The 26,233-nt window shown below is 37.9% G+C and overlaps 1 protein-coding gene across 3 annotated transcripts in view; it reads right to left on the reverse strand.

Moving 5' to 3' along the window:
* Positions 1-26,233, reverse strand: part of ADAMTSL1 (ADAMTS like 1) — a 479,878-nt gene that overhangs the window by 13,431 nt on the left and 440,214 nt on the right. For all 3 annotated transcript variants that reach the window (XM_081499058.1, XM_081499072.1, XM_081499064.1), the window contains one exon: positions 25,241-25,448. In XM_081499058.1, the coding sequence (XP_081355184.1) occupies positions 25,241-25,448 (208 nt within the window). The remainder of the gene's footprint in view (positions 1-25,240; positions 25,449-26,233) is intronic.

The following is a 26,233-nucleotide window of genomic DNA, read 5'->3' on the forward strand; positions in this document are numbered from 1 at the left end:
TATGGTTTTATTTTTAGTTTTTTAAGGAACCTCCATACTGTTCTCCATGGTGGTTTATCAGTTTACATTCCCAGCAAAAGGGTTCCCTTTTTGCCACACCCTCCCTGGCATTTGTTGTTCGTAGATTTTTTTGATGATGGCCATTCTGACTGGTGTGAGGTGAGATCTCGTTGTTTTGATTTGCATTTCTCTAATAGCTAGCGATGTTGATCATCTTTTCTTGTGTTTGTTGGTCATCTATATGTATTTTTTGGAGAAATGTCTATTCAGGTTTTCTGTCCATTTTTTGATTGGGTGGTTTGTTTTTGTGATACTGAGCTGCATGAGCTGCTTTTATATTTTGGAGATTAATCCTTTGTCAGTTGCTTCATTTGCAAATATTTTCTCCCATTCTGAGGGTGGTTTTTTTGTCTTGTTTAATTAGGTCTCATTTGTTTATTTTTGTTTTTATTTTCATTACTCTAGAAGGTGGTCAAAAAGAATCTTGCTATTATTTATGTCAGAAAGTCTTCTAGCTATGTTTTCCTCTAAGAGTTTAATAGTTTCTGGCCTACATTTAGATCTTTAGGCCATTTTGAGTTTACTTTTGTGTATGGTGTTAGGAAGTGTTCTAATTTTTTCACATATAGCTGTCCAGTTTTCCCAGCACCACTTATTGAAGAAGCTGTCTTGTCTCCATTGTATATTCTTGCCTCCTTTGTCAAAGGTAAGATGCCCGGGTTTATCTTTGGGCTTTCTATCGTGTTCCATTGGTCTATATTTCTGTTTTTGTGCCAGTTCCATACTATCTTAATTACTGTAGCTTTGTAGTATAGTGTGAAGTCAGGGAGCTTGATTCCTCCAGCTCTGTTTTTATTTTTCAAGACTGCTTTGACTATTCGAGGTCTTTTGTGTTTCCATATAAACTGTAAAAAATTTTTTGTTCTAATTGTGAAAAATGCCATTGGTAATTTGATAGGGGTTGCATGGACTCTGTAGATTGCTTTGGGTAGTGTAATCATTTTTACAATATTGACTTTTCCATCTAAGAACATGCTATATCTCTCCATTTGTGTCATTTTTCTTATAGTTTTCTGCATACAAGTCTTTTGTCTCTTTGGTAAGTTTATTCCTAAGTATTTTATTCTTTGAGTTGCAATGGTGAATAGGATTGTTTCCTTAATTTCTCTGATTTTTTGTTGTTAGTGTATAGGAATTTTGTATTCTGTAGCTTTACTAAATTCATTGATTAGCTCTAGTACTTTTCTGGTGACATCTTTAGGATTTTCTATGTATAGTATGTTACCTGCAAACAGTGACAGTTTCAAAAAACTGAAAACATTTCCGCTAAGATCACAAAGAAGGCAAGGATGTCCACTCTTGCCACTTTTATTCAACATGGTTTTTGAAGTCTAGCCATGGCAATCAGAGAAGAAAAAGGAATTCAAATTGGAAAAGAAGACTGTCACTGTTCGCAGATCTACAAGGCAGTCTGCTAAGATTCAATGCAATCCCTATCAAATTACATTGCAATGGCATTTTTCACAAAACTAGAACAAAAAATCTTAAAATTTGCATGAAGACACAAAAGACCCTGAATAGCTGAAGCAGTCTTTAGAAAGAAAAAATAGAGTTGGAGGAATCAGCCTTCCTGTCTTCAGATTATACTATTAATACAAAGGTACAAAGTACAAAAGAACATGATACTGGCACACAAACAAATACAGATCAATGGAATAGGACAGAAAACCCAGAAATAAACCCATGCACCTATGGTTGATTAATCAATGACAAAGGAGGCAGGATGATACAATGGAGAAGCAACAGCCTCTTCTATAAGTGGTACTGGACAGTTACATGTAAAAAAAAAAAAGCTTGGGTACTATAAAACTCTTAGAGGAAAACATAGGCAGAATCCTCTAACATCAATTGCAGTAATATCTTTTTGGATCTACCTTCAAGAGCAATGAAAATAAAAATGTGCTGTGCTTAGTTGCTCAGTCATGTCTGACTCTTTGCGACCCCATGGACTGCAGCCCACTCTGTCCATTGGAATTCTCCAGATAAGAATACTGGAGCAGGTAGCCATTCTCTTCTCCAGGGGATCTTCCCAACCCAGGGATCAAACCCAGGTCTCCCACATTGTGGGCAGATTCTCTACCATCAAAGCCACCAGGGAAGCCCAATAAATGGGAACTAATTAAATGCTTTTGTGCAGCAAAGAAAACCATAGCCAAAATGAAAAGACAACCCATAGAATGGGAGGAAATATCTGTAAACAAACAATGCATCCAACAAGGGATTCATCTCCAAAACACACAAAAATAAACAACTCAATCAAAAAACTGGCAGCTCTAATTAGACATTTCTCCACGGAAGAAATACAGCTAGCCAAAAAGCACATGAAAAGATGCTCAACATTGCTAATTATTACAGAAGTGCAAATCTACAATGAGATGTCACTTTAGCAGAATGATTATCATCATAAAATCTACAAAAAATAAATGCTGGAGAGAGTGTGGAGAAAAGGAAGCCTCCTATACTATTGGTGGGAATGTAAATTGGTACAAGCACTATAGAGAATAGTATGGGGATTTCTTAAAAAACTTGAAGTAGAACCACCATATTATACTGTAATCCCACTCCTGGGCATATATTTGTAGAAAACCATAACTCAAAAAGATACATATATCCCATTGTTCATTGCAGTAGTACTTACAGTCACCAAGACATAGAAGCATCTTGAATTTCCAGACAGAGGAATGGATTAAAAAGAAGGAAATAATATCATTTGTGGCAACATGAATGGACCTAGAGATTATCATACTAAATGAATTAATATCATTTGTGGCAACATGAATGGACCTAGAGATTATCATACTAAATGAATTAAGTCAGAGATAGAAATACAAATATTGCTTGCTATGGAATCTCTAAAAAAGATACAAAATGAACTTATTTTCAAAACAGCCTCATAGACTTCAAAGACAAACTTATGTGTATCAAAGTGGAAAGGTGGGGGAGATAAATTAGAAGACTGGGATGAACAGATACAGACTATATACAAAATAATGGATAATCAACAAGGACCTATTGTATAGCACAGGGAGCTCTACTCGATATTCTGTAATAACCTATATGGGAAAAGAATGTGAAAAAGAGTGGATATGTGTTTGTGTGTATATATACATATATATATATATACACAACTGAATCACTTTCTGTACACCTGAACTAACATAATATTGTAAATAAACTATACTCCAACATAAAATAAAAATTAAAAAGGAAGATTTCAAAGAACCTAGCCTTAAGGAACTAAAATAAGAAGGGCAAACTAAATCCAAAGCTAGCAGAAGGAAGGAAATGATAAAGACTAGAAAGGAGAAAAGGAATAGGGAAAATCAGTGAAGTCAAATGTTTATTCTCCTTAAAGATCTACAAAGCAGACAACTTTTAGCTACATTGACTACAAAAAAGAGGACTCAAATTATTAAAATCTGAAAGTGGTAACAACATTACTACTGATTTTATAGAAATAAAGATTAAAAGAGTACTATGAACAATTGTACAGCAACAAATTGTAACCTAGGTGTAGTGGACAATTTTCTAGAAACATACAACCCACCAAGAGTGAATCATGAAGAAGTAAAAGTATGACTAGATCTATGACTAGTAAAGAGATTGAATCAGTAATGAAAGACCTCCCAACAAAGAAAAGCCCTGTACCAGAAAGCTTCACTGGTAATTCTACCTGGTATTAAAAAAATAATTCATACCAATTCTTGTCAAACTCTTCAAGAAAACTGAAGGGGAGGGAACACTAACACTGCCTAATTCATTCTATGAGGCCAGTATTACCCTGACACCAAAACACTATAATAAAACTAAAGAACAATATCCCTGAACAAAATTACTAGCTAAGCAAATTTAGCATAATAAAAGGATTATATGCCAGGAAGTAATAGGGTTTATTTTTGGAATGAAAGGACAATTCAACATATGAAAATCATATGAAAATCAGTCACTGTTCTATAATACCATATTAGCATAATGAAGGGAAAAAGCACATGATCATCTCAACTGATGCAAAAAAAAGCACATGACAAAGTCCAACACCTTTTCATAATAAAACATAAAAAACTAGGAGTAGAAAGAAACTACCTTAAAATAATAAAGACCATACATGAAAAACCCAGAACTAACATCATCCTCAATAGTAAAGACTAAAAATTTTTCCCCTAAGATGAACAAGAATGCAATATTCAGCATTCTTGAACACACTATTGGAAGTTCAGAGCAATCAGGCAAGAAAAAAGAAAACCATACAAGTTGGAAAGGTGAAGAAGCAAAATGACCTCTGTTCCATTTACAAAGATACATAAAAACTCTTAAAATCCCAATAAATGAACTCAAAGTTGAAGGATACAAAAATCAGCATTTAAAAACCAGGTGCATTTCTATACATGATTGATGAACAATCTGAAAAGGAAATTAAGAGAACAATCCCATTTATAATAGCACTAAGAAGAATAAAATGCCTAAGAATAAACCAAGAGGTGAAGGACTTATACATGGAAAATACAAAAAGCAATTAGTCACATAGCTGGAACAATCTGCGAAAAAAACAAAGTTGGAGGTTTTATACTTCATGATTTCAAAACTTACTATTAGTTTGGAGTAGTCAAAACAGTGTAGTTCTAGCTTGCAGAAAGATATATAGACCAATGGAATGGAATAGAGATCCTAGAAACAAATTCTTTCATATATGGTCAGATGAAGTGTGCCAAGAGCTTTCAATGGGGAAAGGACAGTCTTTTTGACAAATGGTTCTGACAAAACTGAATATCCACATAAAAAAGAATGAAGTTGGAGCCTTACTTTACACTATATAAAAATGAACTCAAAATGAATCACAGACTTAAATGTAAGAGTTAAGTGTAAAACTGAAAACCGAGGAGGAAGAGCTTCATGTTGCTGGATTTGGCAATCATTTCTTGAATATGACACTGAAAGCATAGAAAACAACAAAAATTAGATAAACTGGATATCATCAAAACTAAAAGCTCTTCTTTATCAAAGGACACTGTCAACAGAGTGAAAAGGCAACCTACAGAATAGGAGAAAAATCTGATAAAGGATTAATATTCAGAAAACATCAAGAAGTACAATTCAACAAAACACAAAGCCTTAAACAGACATTTCTCTAAAGAAGAGCTATAAATGGCCAACATACACATGAAACTATATTCAGCATCCCTAGTAATTAGGGAAATGCAAATCAAAACCACAATGAGATACTACTTCACATTCACTAAGATGTCTATTATTAAAAACCCAGAAAATAACAATCATTGAAAATGTGGAAAAATTGAAACTTTTGTGCACTGTTGGTGAGAATGTAAAATGATACAGCTGCTATAGAATACAGTATGGCGGTTCCTCAAAAATTAAACACAGAATTACCACATGATTTAACAATTCTACTTCTGGGTATGTATTCAAAAGAATTAAAGAAGACACTTGAATAGATATTTATAGATGCATATTCAAACTAGTGTTATTCATAATAGCCAAAAGATGGAAGCAAACTCATACATCCAATGACAGATGTATGCATAAACAAAATGTGGTATATACTTAACACTGAACTATTATTCAGCCTTAAAAAGGAATGAAATTCTGATATATGCTACAACATAGATGAATCTTGAAAACATTAATAAAAATGACACAAGGCAGATACAAAGGGGCAAATACTGTACGATTTGACAAGTATAGTCAAATTCATAGAAATAAAGTAGAATAGTGGCAACCAGGGACTGGGAGAAAGGGATAATGGGTAATTATTGTTTAATGGGTACAGAGTTTAGCTTGGGATGATTAAACAGCTTTTGAAGATGCATAGTGGTGATAGTTGAACAACCATCCAATTGTACTTAATGTCACTGAATTGAAAATATTGTTATGTATATTTTATCACAATAGTTAAAAAAAGGATTTTCAGTTGTCAGTGTCAAGGGGATGTTTTTATATTTTCCCTACCCTTGTGTGTTTGTGAACAGTAGTGTCGCACTGGATCGTCAAAGCCTTACTCTTTATCTTCTGAGTTCACACTTTCTAGCATCACCTGCTCAAACAGCTGTGGTTGGCAAGACTTGGGTATATTTGGCCATAGCAGGAGGAACAGTAACTGGCTATGGACATAGTTACCTGACCTAAGAGGACTGCTTTTACCTAATATCCTTCTCCTTCACTGGTTCATATCCTTCAAAGCTCTCTAAACATCTGATGAAACCTGGAACCTCTTGGTAAAAAATGTCAATAACCACAAGATTTAGGGTTCCAGTTAAAAATGGTGATATAGGAAAATCCTGAACTCACCTCCTCCCACAGATGTATTCAGTCTACAGCTACATATGGAAAAATTACTTCTAAAAAAATCCTAAAAGCTGCCTGAGTGACAACCACCCATCAGGCAAACGAGAAAACTACATTAAAGCAGGTAGGAGGAGCTGAGACATAATCTTGCCATAAACCTGGGTAAAACTCAATACTTAGAGCCTCTCCCTAAGGAGCGAAGGGTTCAAACTCCACACTGGACACCTTAACTTTTGGAACCTGTATCTGAGAGACGAGCCCCCCAAACATCTAACTCGAAACACTAATGGGGCTCACGGCTTACATCCCAGGACTCCGAGACAGCTGGTCATACTCAAAGAAAAGGAAGATCATCTGCTTATATTAAAGCATCGGCCTGAAAGCAGACATCTCACTTAAAACACAAATCTAGAAGCCTGCTGGAGCATGCTCCAGGACTGAGATTCACGGGCACCTTTGTCACACAGTCCTTTTGCCATCCTCCAGAGCACCAGTATCTCCTAGAAGGGAGTTTTCACATGCATTTGGTGCCTCAGTCTTTGTGGCTGCTGCCCAGAGGTAGCCTCTTGACTGCTTGGTTCTGGAGGCTAGGGGAGTTTGAATTCTTGGTCTCAAGGGGGTGTAATAATCAGCAAGGAGCCCGCACCCCTCTCTGTGGCCCTGAGTTTTTTCAGTTGCTGCTAGGAGACATCACTACATAGCCAACTCTGGAAGCCAGTGGAGCCTTATGCTTGCGGGTCCTACAGGATTATAACCAATGGAGAAAAGGATTCTTAAACAGCTATCACCCCCTCCTAGGGCTCAGGAGGAGGTAAAGAACATAGAAGCTTGGTGTTTCTATGAAGGAGTCCTCTTAGCTAATCATCATGGCTATAGCCTGAGTGGTAGACTTCTAATTAAACTTGCATCTAAAGACTGACTGTAATTTTCTAGAGACTTTCCCGAGACCTCAGAGGGTAGGCACTAAACTTGCACCCTCCCTCTGCTGTGCTGCAGAGCACATGTTTTCTGGAGTGGAGCTTTACATGCAGCTGGCTCCCTCATTTTTATGTCTAGTGTCCCAGTTTTTGCAGTGGCCACTCCAGGGATGCCACCTGATTGCCTGATTTGGGTGGTCAGGGGAGCTTGCATTCCTGTGTCCCATGGGACTGTGGCAATCAGATACCTAGTTCTTGGCAGGCTACCACCCCTTGGGCACTGTGCAGACAGCAAGCTGTGGCACATCCCTTTGGCTTTCTGTTTGTACTGGAGCTCTGGCTTGTGAGGCAGGCTCCAGATTTGGCACACATCTAGTGGACTACAAGACTTTTCTCAAGGAACGTAGGGTGTGGATGTTGTCTTTGGACAAGTCCCTCTGCATTGTTCCAGTATCTCCCAGGAAAGAGCTTATACTTTCATCTAGAGCTTCAATATGTGCAACTGCCGTTCAAGGAATACTACCCCATCACCTGGCCAGGGGAGCTTACACTTTCAGTCCCATAAGACTATATATATCTGTGTACCTTGGAAGTCAGGTTCTCCTGCAGCAGCTTTTAACACATGTACACCCATGGCTGATTCATGTCAATGTATGGCAAAAACCACTACAATATTGTAATTAGCCTCCAATTAAAATAAATAACTTAAAAAAAGATAAAACGATATGAACCTAGATGCTGAGATTCTCTCCTTAGGGACACTGACAGGTCTTGGCATATCCTCAACCACTGGGAGCTTTTAAAAATATAATAGGCTGCTTGGACAAGCACAAAGGTTTGAGTGATAACAGAGCTGAGACAGGGTTGAAATACAAGGTTCACTTCCTACATGAGCCACTCTTTCAAGACTAGGGGAGAAGGTTGTTTCATCTAAAGTATGGAAATCAACAGAGAGTTATGCAAAATGAAGAAATGTGTTCCAGATTAAAGACATAAACTCTTTGGGGTACAGTGGGGTGGGAGGGAAACCTAATGAAATAGTGCTGTTATTTACCTGAAAAAGAGTACAAAATAGTGGTCATAAAAATTCTCACAAAACTAGGGAGAAAAATGGATAAATACAGTGAAAACTTCAACAAAGAGTTTGAAAATATTAAAAAAGTACCATAGAAGTCACAGAGCTGAAGAAAACAATTGTTGAACTGAAAAATACACTGCTGCTGCTGCTAAGTCGCTTCAGTCGTGTCCGACTCTGTGCGACCCCATGGACTATAGCCCACCAGGCTCCTCCGTCCATGGGATTTTCCAGGCAAGAGTACTGGAGTGGGGTACCATTGCCTTCTCCGCAGAAAAATACACTAGTGGAGTTCAACAGCAGACTAGATGAAGCAGAGGAAAGCGTCAATCAACTCAAAGACAGGGCAGTGGAACTCACCTAACTCATCCAATTAGAGCAGCCCTGCTCCCACCGCCCCCGCCCTCCAAGAAGAAAAACAAGTGAAGACAGCTTAAGGGGCTTGTGGGACGACACCAAACACACTAACATTCAGATCACAGGGATCACAGGATAGAAGATAGAAAGGAGCAGAACACTTATTTGAAGAAACAATGGCTAAAAGCTTTCCTAACCTGTGAAAGGAAATGGAAATCTAATTCCAGAAAGCCCAGAGTGTAAAATAAGCCCTAAGGAGACATTATAGTTAAACAAATATTATAATTAAAATGTCAAAAGTTGAAGGCAAGGAGAGAATTTAAAAGCAACATAAGAAAAACAACTTGTTAGGTACAAGGGAACCCCCATAAGACTACAAGCAAATTTTTTCAGCAGAATTGGTAGGCTAGAAGAGAGCAGCACAGTATATTGGAAATGCTGAAAGAAAAAAACCTTTCAACCAAAAGCTACTCTACCCAGCAAAGTTATCATTCAGAATTGAAGGAGAGATAAAAGAGTTTTCCAGATAAGCAAAAATCAAAGGAGTTCATCACTACTAAACTGGCCTTACAAGAAATGTTAAAGGGACTTTTTTAAGCTGAAGAGAAAGGGCACTAATTAGTAACAAGAAAACATAAACCTCAACGGAAAAGTAAACATACAGAATATGTAGTGGATTAATCACTTATAAAGCTAGTATGAAGGTAAGAATACAAATGTGGTAAAAGTTAACTATGATTACATTGAATAAGGATACACAAGATAGAAAGATACAAAATGTGACATTAAAATCATAAAACATGGGGAAGGGGTAAGACTAAAATTTTTGAGCTTTAGAATGGTTCAAGTTTAGAACAAACAAGTTTTTATCAATCTAAAATAGACTGTTAGGGATATACTCTATAATATGTTAGCCTCATAGTAACCAGAAAGCAAAAATATAGTCACAAAAAATAAAAGAATGTATGTATACCATTTAAGTCATCAAATCACAAAGGAAGAGAGCAGGAGCAGAAAAAAGGAACGGAGGAACTACAAAAGTCAGAAAGCATTAGCAAATGGCAATAGGTACATACCTACCAACATATCTTTAAATGTAAATAGACTAAATTCACAATTCAAAAGACAAAATAGTTGAATGGAATAGTTGAATAATGAATTAAAAAAAAAAACATGTATACACTGCCTACAAGAAACTCCCTTCTAGATGTAAGAACACACAAACTGAAAAAAGATGCAGAAAGATATTTCATGCAAGTGGATCCCAAAAGAAACTGGAGGTAGCTATACATATATGACAGTCTTTGTTAAAAACGTGTAATTTATCTGGTATAAGAGACTAAGAAGTAATGATAAAGGGTACAGTCCACAAGAGGGTATAATGTTTATAAATATTTATGCTCCACTATAGGAGCACTTAAATACATAAAGTCAACTATTAACACACCTAACAGGAGAAATAGACAGCAATACAAAAATAGCAGGGGGCTTTAACATCCTACTTATATCAATGAATAGATCATCCAGACAGAGAATCAATAAAGAAACATCAGGCTTAAATAGTATGCAAGACCCGATGAATTTAACATTCCATCCAATAGCAACAGAACACACATTCTTCTTAGGTGAACATGGAACACCTCCTAGGACAGATCATGTGATATGCCACAAAACAAATCTTAAGATTTAGGGACACAGACAGGTCCTTATAGACTGAAATCATATCAAGCATCATCTCTGACCACAAAAGCATAAAGTTAGAAATCAAATTCAAGAAGAAAACTGGAGAATTTGCAAATATGTATAGGTTATACATTATACCAAACAATCAATGGGTCAAAGGAGAAATATCTTGAGACAAATGAAAATGGGAATATTACATACCAAAACTTGTGGGGTACAGCAAAAACACTTCTAAGAGGGAAGTTCATAGTGATAAATGACTACCTCAAGAAACAAGAAAAGTCTCAAATAACCTAACTTTATATTTCCTGAAAGAAACATAAAAAGAAGGATAAATGAAGGTCGAAATTAGTAGAAGGGAGAAAAATTAGGGCAAAAATAGAGATTAAAAAGCCATAGAAAATACATCCTTCAGAATGGGAGAAAATAATAGCAAACGAAGAAACTGACAAGGAATTAATCTCAAAAATACACAAACAGCTCATGCAGCTCAATTCCAGAAAAATAAATGACCCAATCAAAAAATGGGCCAAAGAACTAAATGGACATTTCTCCAAACAAGGCATACAGATGGCTAACAAACACATGAAAAGATGCTCAACATCACTCATTATCAGAGAAATGCAAATCAAAACCACAATGAGGTACCATCTCACGCCGGTCAGAATGGCTGCTATCCAAAAGTCTACAAACAATAAATGCTGGAGAGGGTGTGGAGAAAAGGGAACCCTCTTACCCTGTTGGTGGGAATGCAAACTAGTACAGCCACTATGGAGAACAGTGTGGAGATTCCTTAAAAAACTGGAAACAGAACTGCCGTATAACCCAGCAATCCCACTGCTGGGCATATACACTGAAGAAACCAGAATCAAAAGAGACACATGTACCCCAATGTTCATCGCAGCACTGTTTACAATAGCCAGGACATGTAAGCAACCTAGATGTCCTTTGGCAGACAAATGGATAAGAAAGCTGTGGTACAAATATACAATGGAATATTACTCAGCTATTAAGGATGCATTTGAACCAGTTCTAATGAGGTGGATGAAACTGGAGCCTATTATACTGAAAGAAAGTCAGAAAGAAAAACACCAATACAGCATATTAACACATATATATGGAATTTAGAAAGATGGTAACGATGACCCTATACGCGAGACAGCAAAAGAGACACAGATGTAAAGAACAGACTTTTGGACTCTGTGGGAGAAGGCAAGAGTGGGATGATTTGAGTGAATAGCATTGAAACATGTATATTATCATATGTGAAATAGATTGTCAGTCCAGGTTTGCTGCATGAGACAAGGGCTCAGGGCTGGTGCACTGGGATGACCCTGAGGGATGGGATGGAGAGGGAGGTGAGAGGAGGGTTCAGGATGGGGAACACATGTACAGCCATGGCTGATTCATGTCAATGTATGGCAAAACCACTACAATATTGTAAAGTAATTAGCCTCCAATTAAAATAAATAAATTAATTTTTAAAAAAGCCATAGAAAAGATCAATGAAGCCAACAGTTGGTTCTTTGAAATGATGAACAAAATTGGCAAGCCTTCGCCAGACTTACTGAACAAGAGACACAGAGGATTCAAATAAAATCAGGAATGGAAGAGAAGATATTACAGCTGATACCACAGAAATACAAAGGATCATAGAGACTACTCTGAACAATAATACACCAGTAAATTAGACAACCTAGAAGAAATGGATAAATTCCTAGAAATATACAACTTATCCAAAGTGAATCATGATGAAATAGAAAATCTGAACAGACCAATAAAAGTTAGAAGATTGAATCAGTAATCAAAAATCACCCGACAAGCAAAAAATCCAGGACCAGACAGCTTCACTTGTGAATTCTTCAAAGCATTCAAAGAAGAATTAATATCAATCCATCTCAAACTTCTCCAAAAAACAGAAGAGGAGGGAACTTCTCCAAACTCATTTAATGAGGCCAGCATTGCCCTGAAACTAAAAACCAGACCCTCATCAGCACTCCATGAACAGTATGAAAAGGTAAAGATATGACACTGAAAGATTAACTCCCCAGGTCGGTAGGTACCCAACATGCTACTGGAGAAGAGCAGAGAAATAGCTCCAGAAGGAATGAAGAGACTGAGCCAAAGTGGAAACAACGTACAGTTGTGGATGTATCTGGTGGTGAAAGTAAAGTCTGATGCAGTAAAGAACAATATGGCACAGGAACCTGGAATGTTAGGTCCATGAATCAAGGTAAATTGGAAGCGGTCAAACACGAGATGGCAAGAGTGAACATAGACATTTTAGCAATCAGCAAACTAAAATGGATGAGAATGGGTGAATTTAATTCAGATGACCATTATATCACTACTGTGGGCAAGAATCCCTTAGAAGAAATGGAGTAGCCCTCATAGTCAACAGAAGAGTCTGAAATGCAGTACTTGCGTACAATCTCTAAAACAACAGAATGATCTCGGTTTGTTTCCAAGGCAAACCATTCAACATCACAGTAATCCAGGTCTATGTTCCAACCACTAATGACAAAGAAGCTGAAGTTGAACAGTTTTATGACGACTTACAAGATCTTCTAGAACTAACACCAAAAAAAAAAAAAAAGATGTCCTTTTCATCATAGGGACCTGGAATGCAAAAGTAGGAAGTCAAGAGATACCTGGAGTAACAGGCAGGTTGGGCCTTGGAGTACAAAATGAAGCAAGGCAAAGACTAACAGTTTTGCCAAGAGAACGCACTGGTCATAGCAAACACCCTCTTCCAACAACACAAGAGATGACTCTACACATGGACATCACCAGATGGTCAATACCAAAAATCAGATTGATTATATTCTTTGCAGCTGAAAATGGAGAAGCTCTATACAGTGAGCAAATACAAGACCAAGAGCTGACCGTGGCCCAGACCATGACTCCTTATTGCCAAATTCAGACTTAATTGAATAAAGCAGGAAAAACCACTAGGCCGTTCAGGTATGACCTAAATCAAATCACTTACGATTATAAGGGAGTCACAAATAGGTTCAAGGGATTAGATCTGATAGAGGGCCTGAAGAACTAAGGACAGAGGTTTGTAACACTGTACAGGAGGTGGTGGTCAAAACCATCCTCAAGAAAAAGAAATACCAAAAGGCAAAATGGGTTGTCTGAGGAGGCCTTACAAATAGCTCTGAAAAGAAGAGAAGCAAAAGGCAAAGGAGAAAAGGAAAGATATATCCATCTGAATGCAGAGTTTGGAGAATGGCAAGGAGAGATAAGAAAGCCTTCCTCAGTGAACAATGCAAAGAAATAGAGGACACAATAGAATGGGAAAGACTAGAGATCTCTTCAAGACAATTAGAGATACCAAGGGAACATTTCATGCAAAGATGGGCTCAATAAAGGACAGAAACGGTATGGATCTAACAGAAGCAGATGAAACTAAGAAGAGGTGGTAAGAATACACAGAACAACTGTACAAAAAAGATCTTAATGATCTGAATAACCTTGATGGTGTGATCACTCACCTAGAGCCAGACATCCTGGAGTGTGAAGTCAAGTGGGCCTTAGGAAGCATCACTATGAACAAAACTAGTGAAGGTGATGGAATTCCAGTTGAGCTATTTCAAATCCTAAAATATGATGCTGTGAAAGTGCTGCACTCTATATGTCAGCACATATGGAAAACTCAGTAGTGGCCACAGGACTGGAAAAGGCCAGTTTTCATTCTAATCCCAAAGAAGGGCAATGCCAAAGAATGTTCCAAGTATCACACAATTGCACTCATTTCACATGCTAGCAAGATTATGCTCAAAATTCTTCAAGCTAGGCTTCAATGTGAACTGGAAACTTCCAGATGTTCAAGCTAGATTTCAAAAAGGCAGAGGAACCAGAGATCAAATTGTCAACATCTTTTGGATCATAGAAAATCATGAGAATTCCAGAAAACCATCTACTTCTGCTTCATTGACTACACTAAAGCCTTTGTGTGGATCATAACAAATTGTAGAAAATTCTTAAAGAGATGGAATACCTCTTACAGAGATGGTCTGGAATACCAGACCACCTGACCTGCCTCCTGTGAAACCTGTATGCAGGTCAAGAAACAACAGTTAGAATCAGACATGGAACAACAGACTAGGTCAAAATTGGGAAAGAAGTATATAAAGGCTGTATGTTGTCACCCCACTTTTTAAACTTATATTCTGAGTACATTATGCAAAATGCCAGGCTGGATGAAGCACAAGCTAGAATCAAGATTGCTGGGAGAAATATCAGTAACCTCAGATATGCAGATGATACCACTTTTATGGCAGAAAGGGAAGAGGAACTAAAGAGTCTCTTGATAAAAGTGAAAGAGGAGAATGAAAAAGCTGACTTAAAACTCAGCACTTGAAAAACCAAGATCATCTTGATAGAGAAAAAGCATTTGGCAAAATTCAACATCTGTTTGTGATAAAAATTCTCAACAAAGTGTGTGTAGGTAGAAACTATCTTAACGTAATAAAGGTCATATATGACAAGTTCACAACTAACATTATACTCAAAGGTGGAAAGCTGAAAGCTTTCCCCCTAACATCAAGAACAAGACAAGGATGCTCACTCTTGCCATTTTTATTCAGCATCGTATTATAAGTCTTTGCAGGAGTAATTAGGCAAGAAGAAAAAGGCATCCAGATTAGAAGGAAAGAAGTAAAACTGTCAGTTTTTGCAGATGACATACTATTTATAGAAAATCCTAAAGACTTCACCAAAAAAATCCATTAGAACTAATAAATTCATCAAATTTGCAGAATACAAAATCAACATACAGAAATCTATTGTATTTCTATAAATTAGTAACAAGCTATCAGAAAGGGAAATTAAGAAAACAGTTGCACCAAAAAGAATAAAATACCCCAAAATAAATTTAATGAAGGAGATGAAAGACCTATACACTGAAAACTATAAGACATTGATGAAAGAATTGAAGATGACAAAAGTAAATTGAAAGATATCCCATGCTCATGGATTGAAAGAATCAATATTGTTAAAATGTTCATATTATTCAAAGAAATCTACAGATTCACTACAAAGTCTATCAGAACTCCAATGGCATTTTTCACAGAAACAGAATAAATAATTCTAAAATGTGTATGAAATCACAAAAGACTCCAAATAGCCAAGGCACGCTTTAGAACTAAAAATCTGGAGGCATCACTGATTTCAAATTATATTACAAAATTACAGCTATCAACACAGAGTAGTTTTCCATAAAAACAGACACACAGGTCAGCGGAAAAGAATAGCCCAAAAGTAAACCCATGCATATATGGTCAATTAATTTACAACAAAGGAGCCAGGAATATACAGTGAGGAAAAGACAGTCTCTTCAATTAATGCTGGAAAAATGTGACAGTCACATGCAAAAGAATGAAGCTGGACCACTACTTATTCCATACACAAAAATTAACTCAAAATGGATTAAAGACTTGACAGAAGGCCTGAAACCAGAAAGCTCCTAGAAGAAAACATAGGTGCTAAGTTCCTTGTCATTGATTTTGGGATGATTCTTTTTAAAACAAAGAAGTGGGACTACATTAGATCCAGACACACTGCACAGCAAAGAAATCCTTCAATTAAATGAGAAGGCAACTTGCTGGATGGGAGAAAATATTTGCAAATCATATTTCTGATAAAGGTTTAATATCCAAAACATATAAGGAACTCATATAACTCAATAGAAAAAAAAGCAATTTAAAAAGGGGCAGAGGATCTTAATAGACTTTTTTTTGAAGAAGACATACCAATGGCAAACAGGTACATGATAAAAAGATACTCAACATCACTAATCATCAGAGAAATGCATATCAAAACCACAGTGAACTATCACTTCATGCCTGTTAGGATGGCTATTATCAGAAAGACAAGAAGTAAGTGTTGGTGAGAATGTGGAGAAAAGGAAACATTTGTGAACTGCTGGTGGCAATGTAAATTGGTGCAGCCACTTTAAAAAACAGTATGGAGGAGTCTGAAAAAATTAAAAATAGAACCAGCAGTTCCACTTCTAGGTATTTATCTAAAGAAAATGAAAACACTAATTTGAAATGATATATGCACCTCCATGTTCATTACAGAATTATTTATAATAGCCAAGATATGGAGACAACCTAGGTGTCCATCAAAGGATAAAGTGATAAAGAAGATGTGGTATGTATGCTGTGTATGTACACATGCACACACACGTATATACACATACATATATATATATAGAAGAATATTAATCAATAAAAAAGGATAAAGTCTTGTCATTTGTGGCAACACTTATGGACCTTAAGACATCATGCTAAGTAAGTAAAATATGTCAGACAGAGAAAGACAAATACCATACAGTCTCACTTACATGTGGAATTGAAACAAAACCAAAAAGCAAAATAGATACAGAGAACAGATTGGTGGTTGCCATAGTTAAGGGGTGGGTGAAATAGTGAAGGGAATCAAAAGATACAAGCTTCAAGTTATAAAATTAGTAAGTCATGGATATTTTAATATACAGCATGATGACTATAGTTAATACTGTATTGCATATTCAAAAGTTGAATAGATCTTTAAAGTTCTCATCAGAAAAAAATGTTTTTGGTAACTGTATAGTGAAGGATATTAATTAGGTTTATTGTGGTGATCATTTTGAAATGTATAAAAATATCAAATTATGTTGTACTCCTGAAACTAATATTTTATGAATTATACTTCCATTAAAAATTCATCATTCAATGGAGGAATTAAGCTCCCTGACTTCAGACTATACTGCAAAGCTACAGCAATCAAAATAGAATGGTGCTGGCATTAAAACAAAAATATAGATCAATGGAACAGGATAAAAAGCCCCCGAATAAATCCACGCACCTATGGTCAATTAATCTGTGACAAAGGACGCAAATTATATAATGGAGAAAAGACAGTCTTCTCAGTAAGTGGTGCTAGGAAAACCGGACAGCTACAAGAAAATTACTAGAGGAAAACACAGGCAGAACACTCTGACGTAAATTGCAGCAATATCTTTTTTGGATACACCTTCTAGAGTAATGGGCTTCCCTGGTGGCTTAGCTGGTAAAGAATTTGCTTACAATGCAGGAGACCTGGGTTCAATCCCTGGGTTGTGAAGATCCCCTGAAGGGAACAGCTACCCACTCCAGTATTCTGGCCTGGAGAATTCCATGGACTGTGTAGTCCATGGGGTTGCAAAGAGTCTGACACGATTGAGTGACTTTCACTGTCTGTCACTGTATAGAGTAATGGAAATAAAAATAAATGGGACCTAATTAAACTTAAAATCTTTTTACAGCAAAGGAAACTATAAGAAAAATGAAGTAACAACCTACAGAATGGGGGAATATATCTGCAAATGATGCAATTGACAGGGGGTTAATCTCCAAAATATACAAACAGCTCATACAGCTCAAAATCAAAAAAACAAACCACCGAATCAAAAAACTGGACAGGAGATCTAAATAGATATTTCTCCAATGAAGACATACAGAATGGCTAAAAGCACACGAAAGGATGAGCAACATCACTAATTATTAGAGAAATGGAAATCAAAACTACAATGAAGTGGCTTCCCTGGTGGCACAGTGGATAAGAATCTGCCTGCCAATGCAGGAGATACAAATTCAATTCCTGATCCGAGAAGCTCCCACATGCCACAGAGCAACAAGCCCGTGCACCACAACTATTGAGTCTGTGCCCTAAAGCCCACAAGCCGCAACTACAGAGGCTGTGTACCACAACTGCTGAAGCCTGCAAGCCCTAGAGCCTGTCCTCCACAACAAGAGAAGCCATTGCAACGAGAAGCCTGTACACCACAACTAGAGAGTAGCCCCTGCTTGCCGCAACTAGAGAAAAGCCCACTCAGCAACGAAGACTCAGCACAGCCAAAAAAAAACTACAGTGAGGTATCACATCACAGTGGTCAGAATGGCCATCAACAAAAAGTCTACAAATAATAAATGCTGGAGAAGGAGAAAAAGGAAACCTACCCTGTTGGTGGGAATGTGAACTGATGCAGCCACTATAGAGAACAGTATGGAGGGTCCTTAAAAAATTAAAAACAGAGCTTCCATATGATCCTGCAATCCCACTCTTGGGCATATATCTGCAGAAAACCATAGATGGAAAAGACACATGCATCTCAATGTCCATTGAAGCACTGTTTACAGTAGCCAAGATCTGGAAGCCTAAATGTCTAAACCTAAATGTCCATTGACAGAGGAATGGAAAAGAAGATGTGGTATATTTATACAGTGGAATACTACTCAGCCATAAAAAGAGTGAAATAATGCCAGTGTATCATACTAAATGAAGTATGCCAGACAGAGAATGACAAATATATGATATTGCTTATATGTGAAATATAAAAAAATGGTACAGAGGAACTTATATGCAAAATAGAAATAGACCCACAGACATAGAAAAGAAACTTATGGTTACCAAAGGGGAAAGGAGTAGGGGTGAAGAATACATTACAAATTTGATATTAACATAAACATAAACTATATATAAAATGGATAACCAACAACAACCTACTGTATAGCACAGGGAACTATACTCAATATTTTGTAATAACCTGTAAAGGAAAATAATCTGAAAAAATGTATACCTGAATCACTTTGCTGTACATCTGAAACGAACACAACATTGTAAATCAACTCTACATGCATTAAAAAAATTCAGCATCCAAAACTCTACTCCAGACATGCTAGTGAGAATTTGCATTTTTTTCTTCTTTTTTTAAAATTTCTTTATTTTTTATTGAAGGATAATTGCTTTACAGAATTTTGTTGTTTTCTGTGAAACCTCAACGAGAATTTGCATTTTTAATAAGACTCACAAGTGATTCACATTAAAGCTAAAGACATATCTGCCTAGAGGGGTTTAGAAGAAAGAAGTGGGTGAGAGTATTTGAGAGGAAGGAATGGGGCAAAGACTTGTTCTTCTGTCTTTTAGGAAAAATAATCACTGAGCATGATCAATGTGCATGTATATGCCCTTGAGTGACCTCTGTGATACAATGCAGAAACATCTCCCATGTGTAGCCAGATCTGTTCCCAACTGTAGTTTCACAAACTGCCAATAAGCCTTGAAGGCCTACAAGCAGAGCTGCCTTGGGTGGAATGAGCGGTATCGGAAGGGGCTTTTCCAGGTAAGAGAAAGATGATATCTCCCCGGAGTGGGAGCAAGGGGGAGCTCATGCCTCTTTGATTATGAACTACATGTATGAGGTCACTGAAAATAAGGGGGGTTGGTAGAGGCCCCCAAAAGTAGCCTCTGGCTGAGTGTGTTGATTTGCTAGCATGGAGCATTATCCCTGGGCTCACCTGGGACACAAATGGCTTTTCAGTTGCAAAGAAATTCTGTGGCCACATTTCCTCCAAATAACATTTCATCTTCATTAGAGATGGCCACAGTGTATTAACTTAATAGGAAGTTCCAAGTGACTGTTTTCCAAAGAACACACCTGAGGGTGGGGATGAAGGAAAACAAATGCACTGATGTGTAGATACCAGTTCCAATAAGTTCAAGCTGTTAACTGCCCCCAAACATTTGATCATGCTTGTTCATACAGTTACACAAGGAATTAAGAGCCACGTGGTTGCTTTGGGATGTCCTTGCAGGCCAAGCGTAATGGTATGTTTCAGATACTAACCATTCAGAAACTATACCTGACCAATCAGAATGGTCATCCTACCAGTTAGCCCTGGCCTTTGACAAACCGCAACAGTTGTTCCTGCATAGTTGGTAGGTACCAGCTGATTATCTGTCTTTGCAGGCAGCTCTTAGACTCTCAGTAGGTCTCCAGTGCTTCCCTGGTGACTCAGAAGTAAGGAATCTGCCTGCCAATGCAGGAGACGTGGGTTGAATCCCTAGGTCGGGAAGTCCTGCTGGTGAATGAAATGGCAATCCACTCCAGAATTCTTGCCTGGGAAAGCCCATGAACAGAGGAGCCTGGCGGGCTACAATCCATGAGGTCACAAAAGAATCGGACATGGCTGAGTGACCAAACAACAACAGTAACAACAGCAATGTCTCTAGTAGGTTTTGAACACAGACTTTAGGAGAAACAGAGCATATACAATTGTATCATTTCTCTCAAGTGGCACACCAGACTTTTTTTGGGGGGTGGGGTGGGGCTGCTAACAACATTCTAAAACATAGAAGGGGTCAGATGAGTAGGACAACTACACTTTGTCTAAACAGAGGCTCTATCTACCAGCACTGGGGAAAACCTAGGCTCTAATTACAAATGGGAGTTCCTGACTTGTCCTCAGTCTCACCTGGCCCAGAAACGGTGACAGTGGTGAAGTCACTGTCAGCACCCCACAGCCCTGGGCTGCATCTGTCATGGCCTGGTGTGTGTCACTATTTGTGTTGGTCTTTCTTTTTAAGTTATAATTAAACATAAAATTTCCTCTCCAAATGGAGAGTCAATGCGATTTCTCCCTATATCCAGCTGAGCCCCCATTTCTGTCCTCCTGAGCTAACCTGGGACTTTTTTGGTTAACCTCCAGCAAAGAATTAAGAAAGGAGTTGCTGGTACCAGCTAGACTTCAACCCTTCCTGGTTTGGAACAATGGACTGCATATCAGAATCACTTTGGTGGCTTCTAAAATACGTCCATGCTTAGATCCCACTCCTGAACAACTGACTTAGAATCACTGGAGAAATTTAAGACCAATGTCCAGCAAAGACACCACCAAAAAAAAATTACAGGCCAATATCTGATGAAGATAGGTGCAAAAATTCTTAACAAAATATTAGCAAACTGAATCCAACAACACATAAAAAATATCATGCACCATGACCAAGTGGGATTCATCCCAAGTTCACAAGGATAGTTTAGCATACACAAACCGACCAGTGATACACAACATAAACAAAGACAAAGGACACATGGATCATCGCAATAGGTGCAGAAAAGGCATCTGACAAAATTCAACATCCATTCATGATAAATCTCACCGAAGTGAGTACAGAGGGAACATATCTCAAGATAATACAAGCTATTTATGACAAATCTACAGCCAATGTAACACTCAGTGGTGAAAAGTTGAAAGACTTCCCACTAAGATCTGGAACAAGGATGCCCACTCTCACCTCTTCTATTCAACATAGTACTGGAAGTCCTAATCATAGCAGTCAGACAAGAAAAAGAAATAAAAAGTATCCAGATTGGAAGAGAAGAGGTAAAATTGTCTTTATATGCACATGATATGATACTGTATATAGAAAAGTACCTACACAAATTATCTACAAAAGACTACACAAAAGCTATTAGAACTGATAAATGAATTCAGCAAGGTAGCAGGATACAAGATTAACATACAGAAAATGTTGTATTTCTTTATACCAACAACAAAATATCAGAAAGGGAATGTAAAACAATACCTTTTAAAATCACAACCCCCAAATAAAGTATTTAGGAATAAACTTCACCAAGGATGTGAAAGACTTATACACTGAGACCTATAAAACATTAATAAAGTAAACTGAAGATGATTCAAAGAAATGGAAAGATAACCCATGCTCTTGGATTGGAAGAATTAATATTGTTAAAATGGCATACTACCCAAAGCAATCTACAGATTTAATGAGATCTATATCAAATAACCAGAGAAGGCGATGGCACCCCCACTCCAGTACTCTTGCCTGGAAAATCCCATGGATGGAGGAGTCTGGTGGGCTGCAGTCCATGGGTTGCAAAGAGTTGGACACGACTGAGCAACTTCACTTTCAGTTTTCACTTTCATGCACTGGAGAAGGAAATGGCAACCCACTCCAGTGTTCTTGCCTGGAGAATCCCCGGGACGGGGGAGCCTGGTGGGCTGCCGTCTATGGGGTCGCACAGAGTCGGACATGACTGAAGTGACTTAGCAGCAGCAGCAGCAGCATATCAAATAACTCAGCATTTTTCACAGAACTAGAACAGATAATCCTAAAATTTATATGGGACCATCAAAGACCTAGAATTGCCAAAGCAATCCTGAAGAAAAAGTACAAAGCAGGAGGCATAGCCCTTCCAGACTTCAGACAATACTACAAAGCTACAGTAATCAAAACAGCATAGTATTGGCATAAAAACAGACATATAGATCAATGGAGTAGAATAGAGTCCAGAATAAACCCACACACCTATGGTCAATTAATCTTCAACAAAAAATCCAAGAATATACAATGAGAAAAAGATAGTCTCTTCAGCAAGTCATATTGGGAAAGTTGGACAGCTAGATTTAAATCAGTGAAGTTAGAACACACCCCCTCATCATACAAAAAATAAATTCAAAATGGCTTGTAAGTCATTCAGTTGTGTCTGACTCTTTGCAACCCCATGGACTGTAGCCTACCAGGCACCTCTGTCCATGAGATTTTTCCAGGCAAGAGTACTGGAGTGAGTTGCCATTTCCCTCTCCAGGTTATCTTCCTGACCCAGGGGTCGAGCCTGGGTCTCCTGGATTGCAGGCAGATGCTTTACTGTCTGAGAAACCAGTTCAGTTCACTGGCTCAGTCATGTCCAACTGTTTGCGACCTCACAGACTGCAGCACGCCAGGCTTCCCTGTCCATCACCAACTCCCAGAGCTTACTCAAACTCATGTCCATTGCATCGGTGATGCCATCCAACCATCTCATCCTCTGTTGTCCCCTTCTCCTCCTGCCTTCAATCTTTCCAAGCATCAGGGTCTTTTCCAATGAGTCAGTTCTTCACATCAGGTGGCCAAAGTATTGGAGTTCAACTTCAGCATCAGTCCTTCCAATGAATATTCAGGACTGAATTTCTTTAGGATTGACTGGTTGGATCTCCCTGCAGTCCAAGTGACTCTCCAAGAGTCTTCTCCAACACCACAGTTCAAAAGCATCAATTCTTTGGGGCTCAGCTTTCTTTCTAGTCCAACTCTCACATCCATACATGACTACTGGAAAAACCATAGCTTTGACTAGACAGACCTTTGTTGGCAAAGTAATGTCTCTGCTTGTTAATATGCTGTCTATGTTGGTCATAGCTTTTCTTCCAAGGAGCAAGCATGGCTGAGCCACCAGGGAAGCCCTGAAGACTTATAAGACATGAAACCATAAAACTCCTAGAAGAGAATGCAGGCAAAACATTCTCTGATATAAATTGTACAAATGTTTTCTTACTCTCAAGGCACTAGAAATAGAAACAAAAATAAACAAATGGGACCTAGTCAAACTTACAAGCTTTTACACAGCAAAAGAAATGATAAACAAAATGAAAAGATAACCTACAGAATGGGAGAAAATATTTGCAAACAATGCAACCAATAAGGGATTAACCTCCAAAATATACAAATAGCTCATACAACAACAAAAAACAAACAACCCAATCCAAAGATTGGCAGAAGACCTAAATAGACATTTCTCTAAAGAAATACAGATCGCCAATAGGCACATGAAAAGATGCTCAATATCATTAAATAGAAGAGAAATGCAAATCAAAACTACAATGAGGTACCACCTCACACTAGTCAAAATGGCCACCATGAAAAAGTCTACAAGTAAGAAATGCTGGAGAGGATGTGGAGAAAAGGGAACCCTCCTTGCAGACACTATGGAAAGTAGCATAGAGGTTCTTCAGAAAACTAAAAATAGGATTATTATATGATCTAGAAATTCCATTCCTAGGTACATATCTGGAGAAAACCATAATTCAGAAAGATACAGGCACCCCAGCGTTCACTGCAACACTGTTTACAATAACCAGGACATGGAAGCAACCTAAATGTCCATCAACAGATGAATGGATAAAGAAGATGTTGCACGTATATACAATGGAATAGTACTCAGCTATAAAAAAGAATGAAATAATGCCATTTGCAGTGACATGGATGGATCTAGAGATTTTCATACTGAGTGAAGTAAGTCAGAAAAAGACAAATATATTATATTGCTTATTTGTGGAATTTAAAAGAATGGTACAGATAAACTTGTTTGTAGACCAGAAATGGAGTCACAGATGTGGAGAACAAACTTGTGGTAACCAAGGGGAAAAGGGGGAGAAGGATAGATTGCAAGATTGGGATTGACATATATACACTACTATATATAAAACATCAATAGATAACTAATAAGAACATACTGTATAGCATAGGGAACTCTACTCAGAATCATGTAATGACCTATAAGGGAAAAGACTAAGAAAGGATGTATGTATATGTGTAGCTGATTGACTTTCCTATATAGCAGAAAGCAGCACAAAATTGTAAATCTAATATACGCCAATAAAAATTAATTAAAAAACCCTGCAAAGTACATGCACCCCTATGTTTATAGCAGCACTCTTCAGAATAGCCACAACATGGAGATAATCTAAATATCCACTATAGATGAATAGGTAAAGAAGGTGTGGTATGTATATATGATGGAATACTACTCAGCCATAAAAAAGAACAAAATAATGCCATTTGCAGCAACATGAATGTAACTAGAGATTATCACACTAAGTGAAGGAAGTCAAAAAGAGAAAGACAAATACCATATGGTATCACTTATATGTAGAATCTAAAAAATGATACAAATGAACTTATTTACAAAACAGAAACAGACTCACAAGACCTGGAAAATAAACTTATAGTTACCAAAGGGGAAAGAGGGAGTAGGGATATAGTTGGAATTAAAAGATACAGATTACTATATATATGATAGATAAGCAAGGACCTACTGTATAGCGCAGGGTAATATACTCAATATTTTGCAATAACCCATAATAGAAAAGAGTCTGAAAAAGAATATATAGGCACAACTGAATCACTTTGCTATACACTAGAAACTCTGCAAATCAACTATATGTCAAAACAAACAAAAATTAAGAAAACAAAGCTGTCTTACCTGGCCCCAGCTGGAGAAGGCCCACTCCACACACAACTGCTGGTTACAGGCCTGGGTGTCGACTGGCCGCTTGGCAAGCTGCGTGCACATGTCACTGGACACAGGAGTGGAGATCCCTGAGGCTTTCAGCTTCTGGCAGGTCACCCGGCGGGTCTGGATGCCTCCCCCACAGCTCCGGGTACAGGCAGACCAGGAGGTCACCATCCACCTGGAAAGAGGAAGAAGGATTAGTGCAAAGGGTCAAGCCTTGAGCAGAGGAACAAAGCCATATACTCTCAGAGAAGGAGCCCCACAGCATCCTCCTGTTCTTACCACACAGCAGCTAATTGTGGGGCCATGTCTCTTTTCACAGAATATACCTGGGGTGGTAGGCTAAAAATGCCACTCCCACCCCTCCCAGATATCTACATGAAATCATCCCTGGAACCTGTGAATGTTACCTTATTTGGACAAAGGGTGTTTATACAGATAGAGTTAAAGATTTTGAGATGAGCTTGTCCTGCGTTATCTAGTTAGGCATTGAATACCATCACGTGTTCTTGTAAGAGAAAGGCAGAGAGAGATCTGACATGGAAGAGGAGGGGACAGTGTGACCACAAAGGCAGAGGCTGGAGTGCTGTGGCCACAAGCCAAGGGATGCCTGGAGCCACTAGAAGCTACAAGGACCCAGGAACTGATTCTCTCCTGGAGTCTTTGGAGGGGGTGTGCAGCCCTGCCGACATCTTGATTTTGGACTTCTGGCCTCCGTAATTAGAAGAGAATAAAAATCTATCATTTTAAGCAACCATGTTTGTGGTAATTTGCTATGGCAGCTATAGGAAATAAATACCCTTTGGAAACTGATTAAAAAGGTACCCTGTGAAAGAGCTTTGTGAAGATCAGTTGCTTTATCTTAATATTGGCCCCCAAAGCTGTGAGCTTGCAGATGAAACTCTCAGGGGAGGCAGTCCTTTAACCGGTTACACTGCACTGCGGTTCTGATTCTTCCTAAAG

Source organism: Giraffa tippelskirchi, chromosome 1 (assembly GCF_054371585.1).
Source record: "Giraffa tippelskirchi isolate mGirTip1 chromosome 1, T2T-mGirTip1v1.2.pri, whole genome shotgun sequence".
In the NCBI taxonomy this organism is placed as follows: Eukaryota; Metazoa; Chordata; class Mammalia; order Artiodactyla; family Giraffidae; genus Giraffa; species Giraffa tippelskirchi.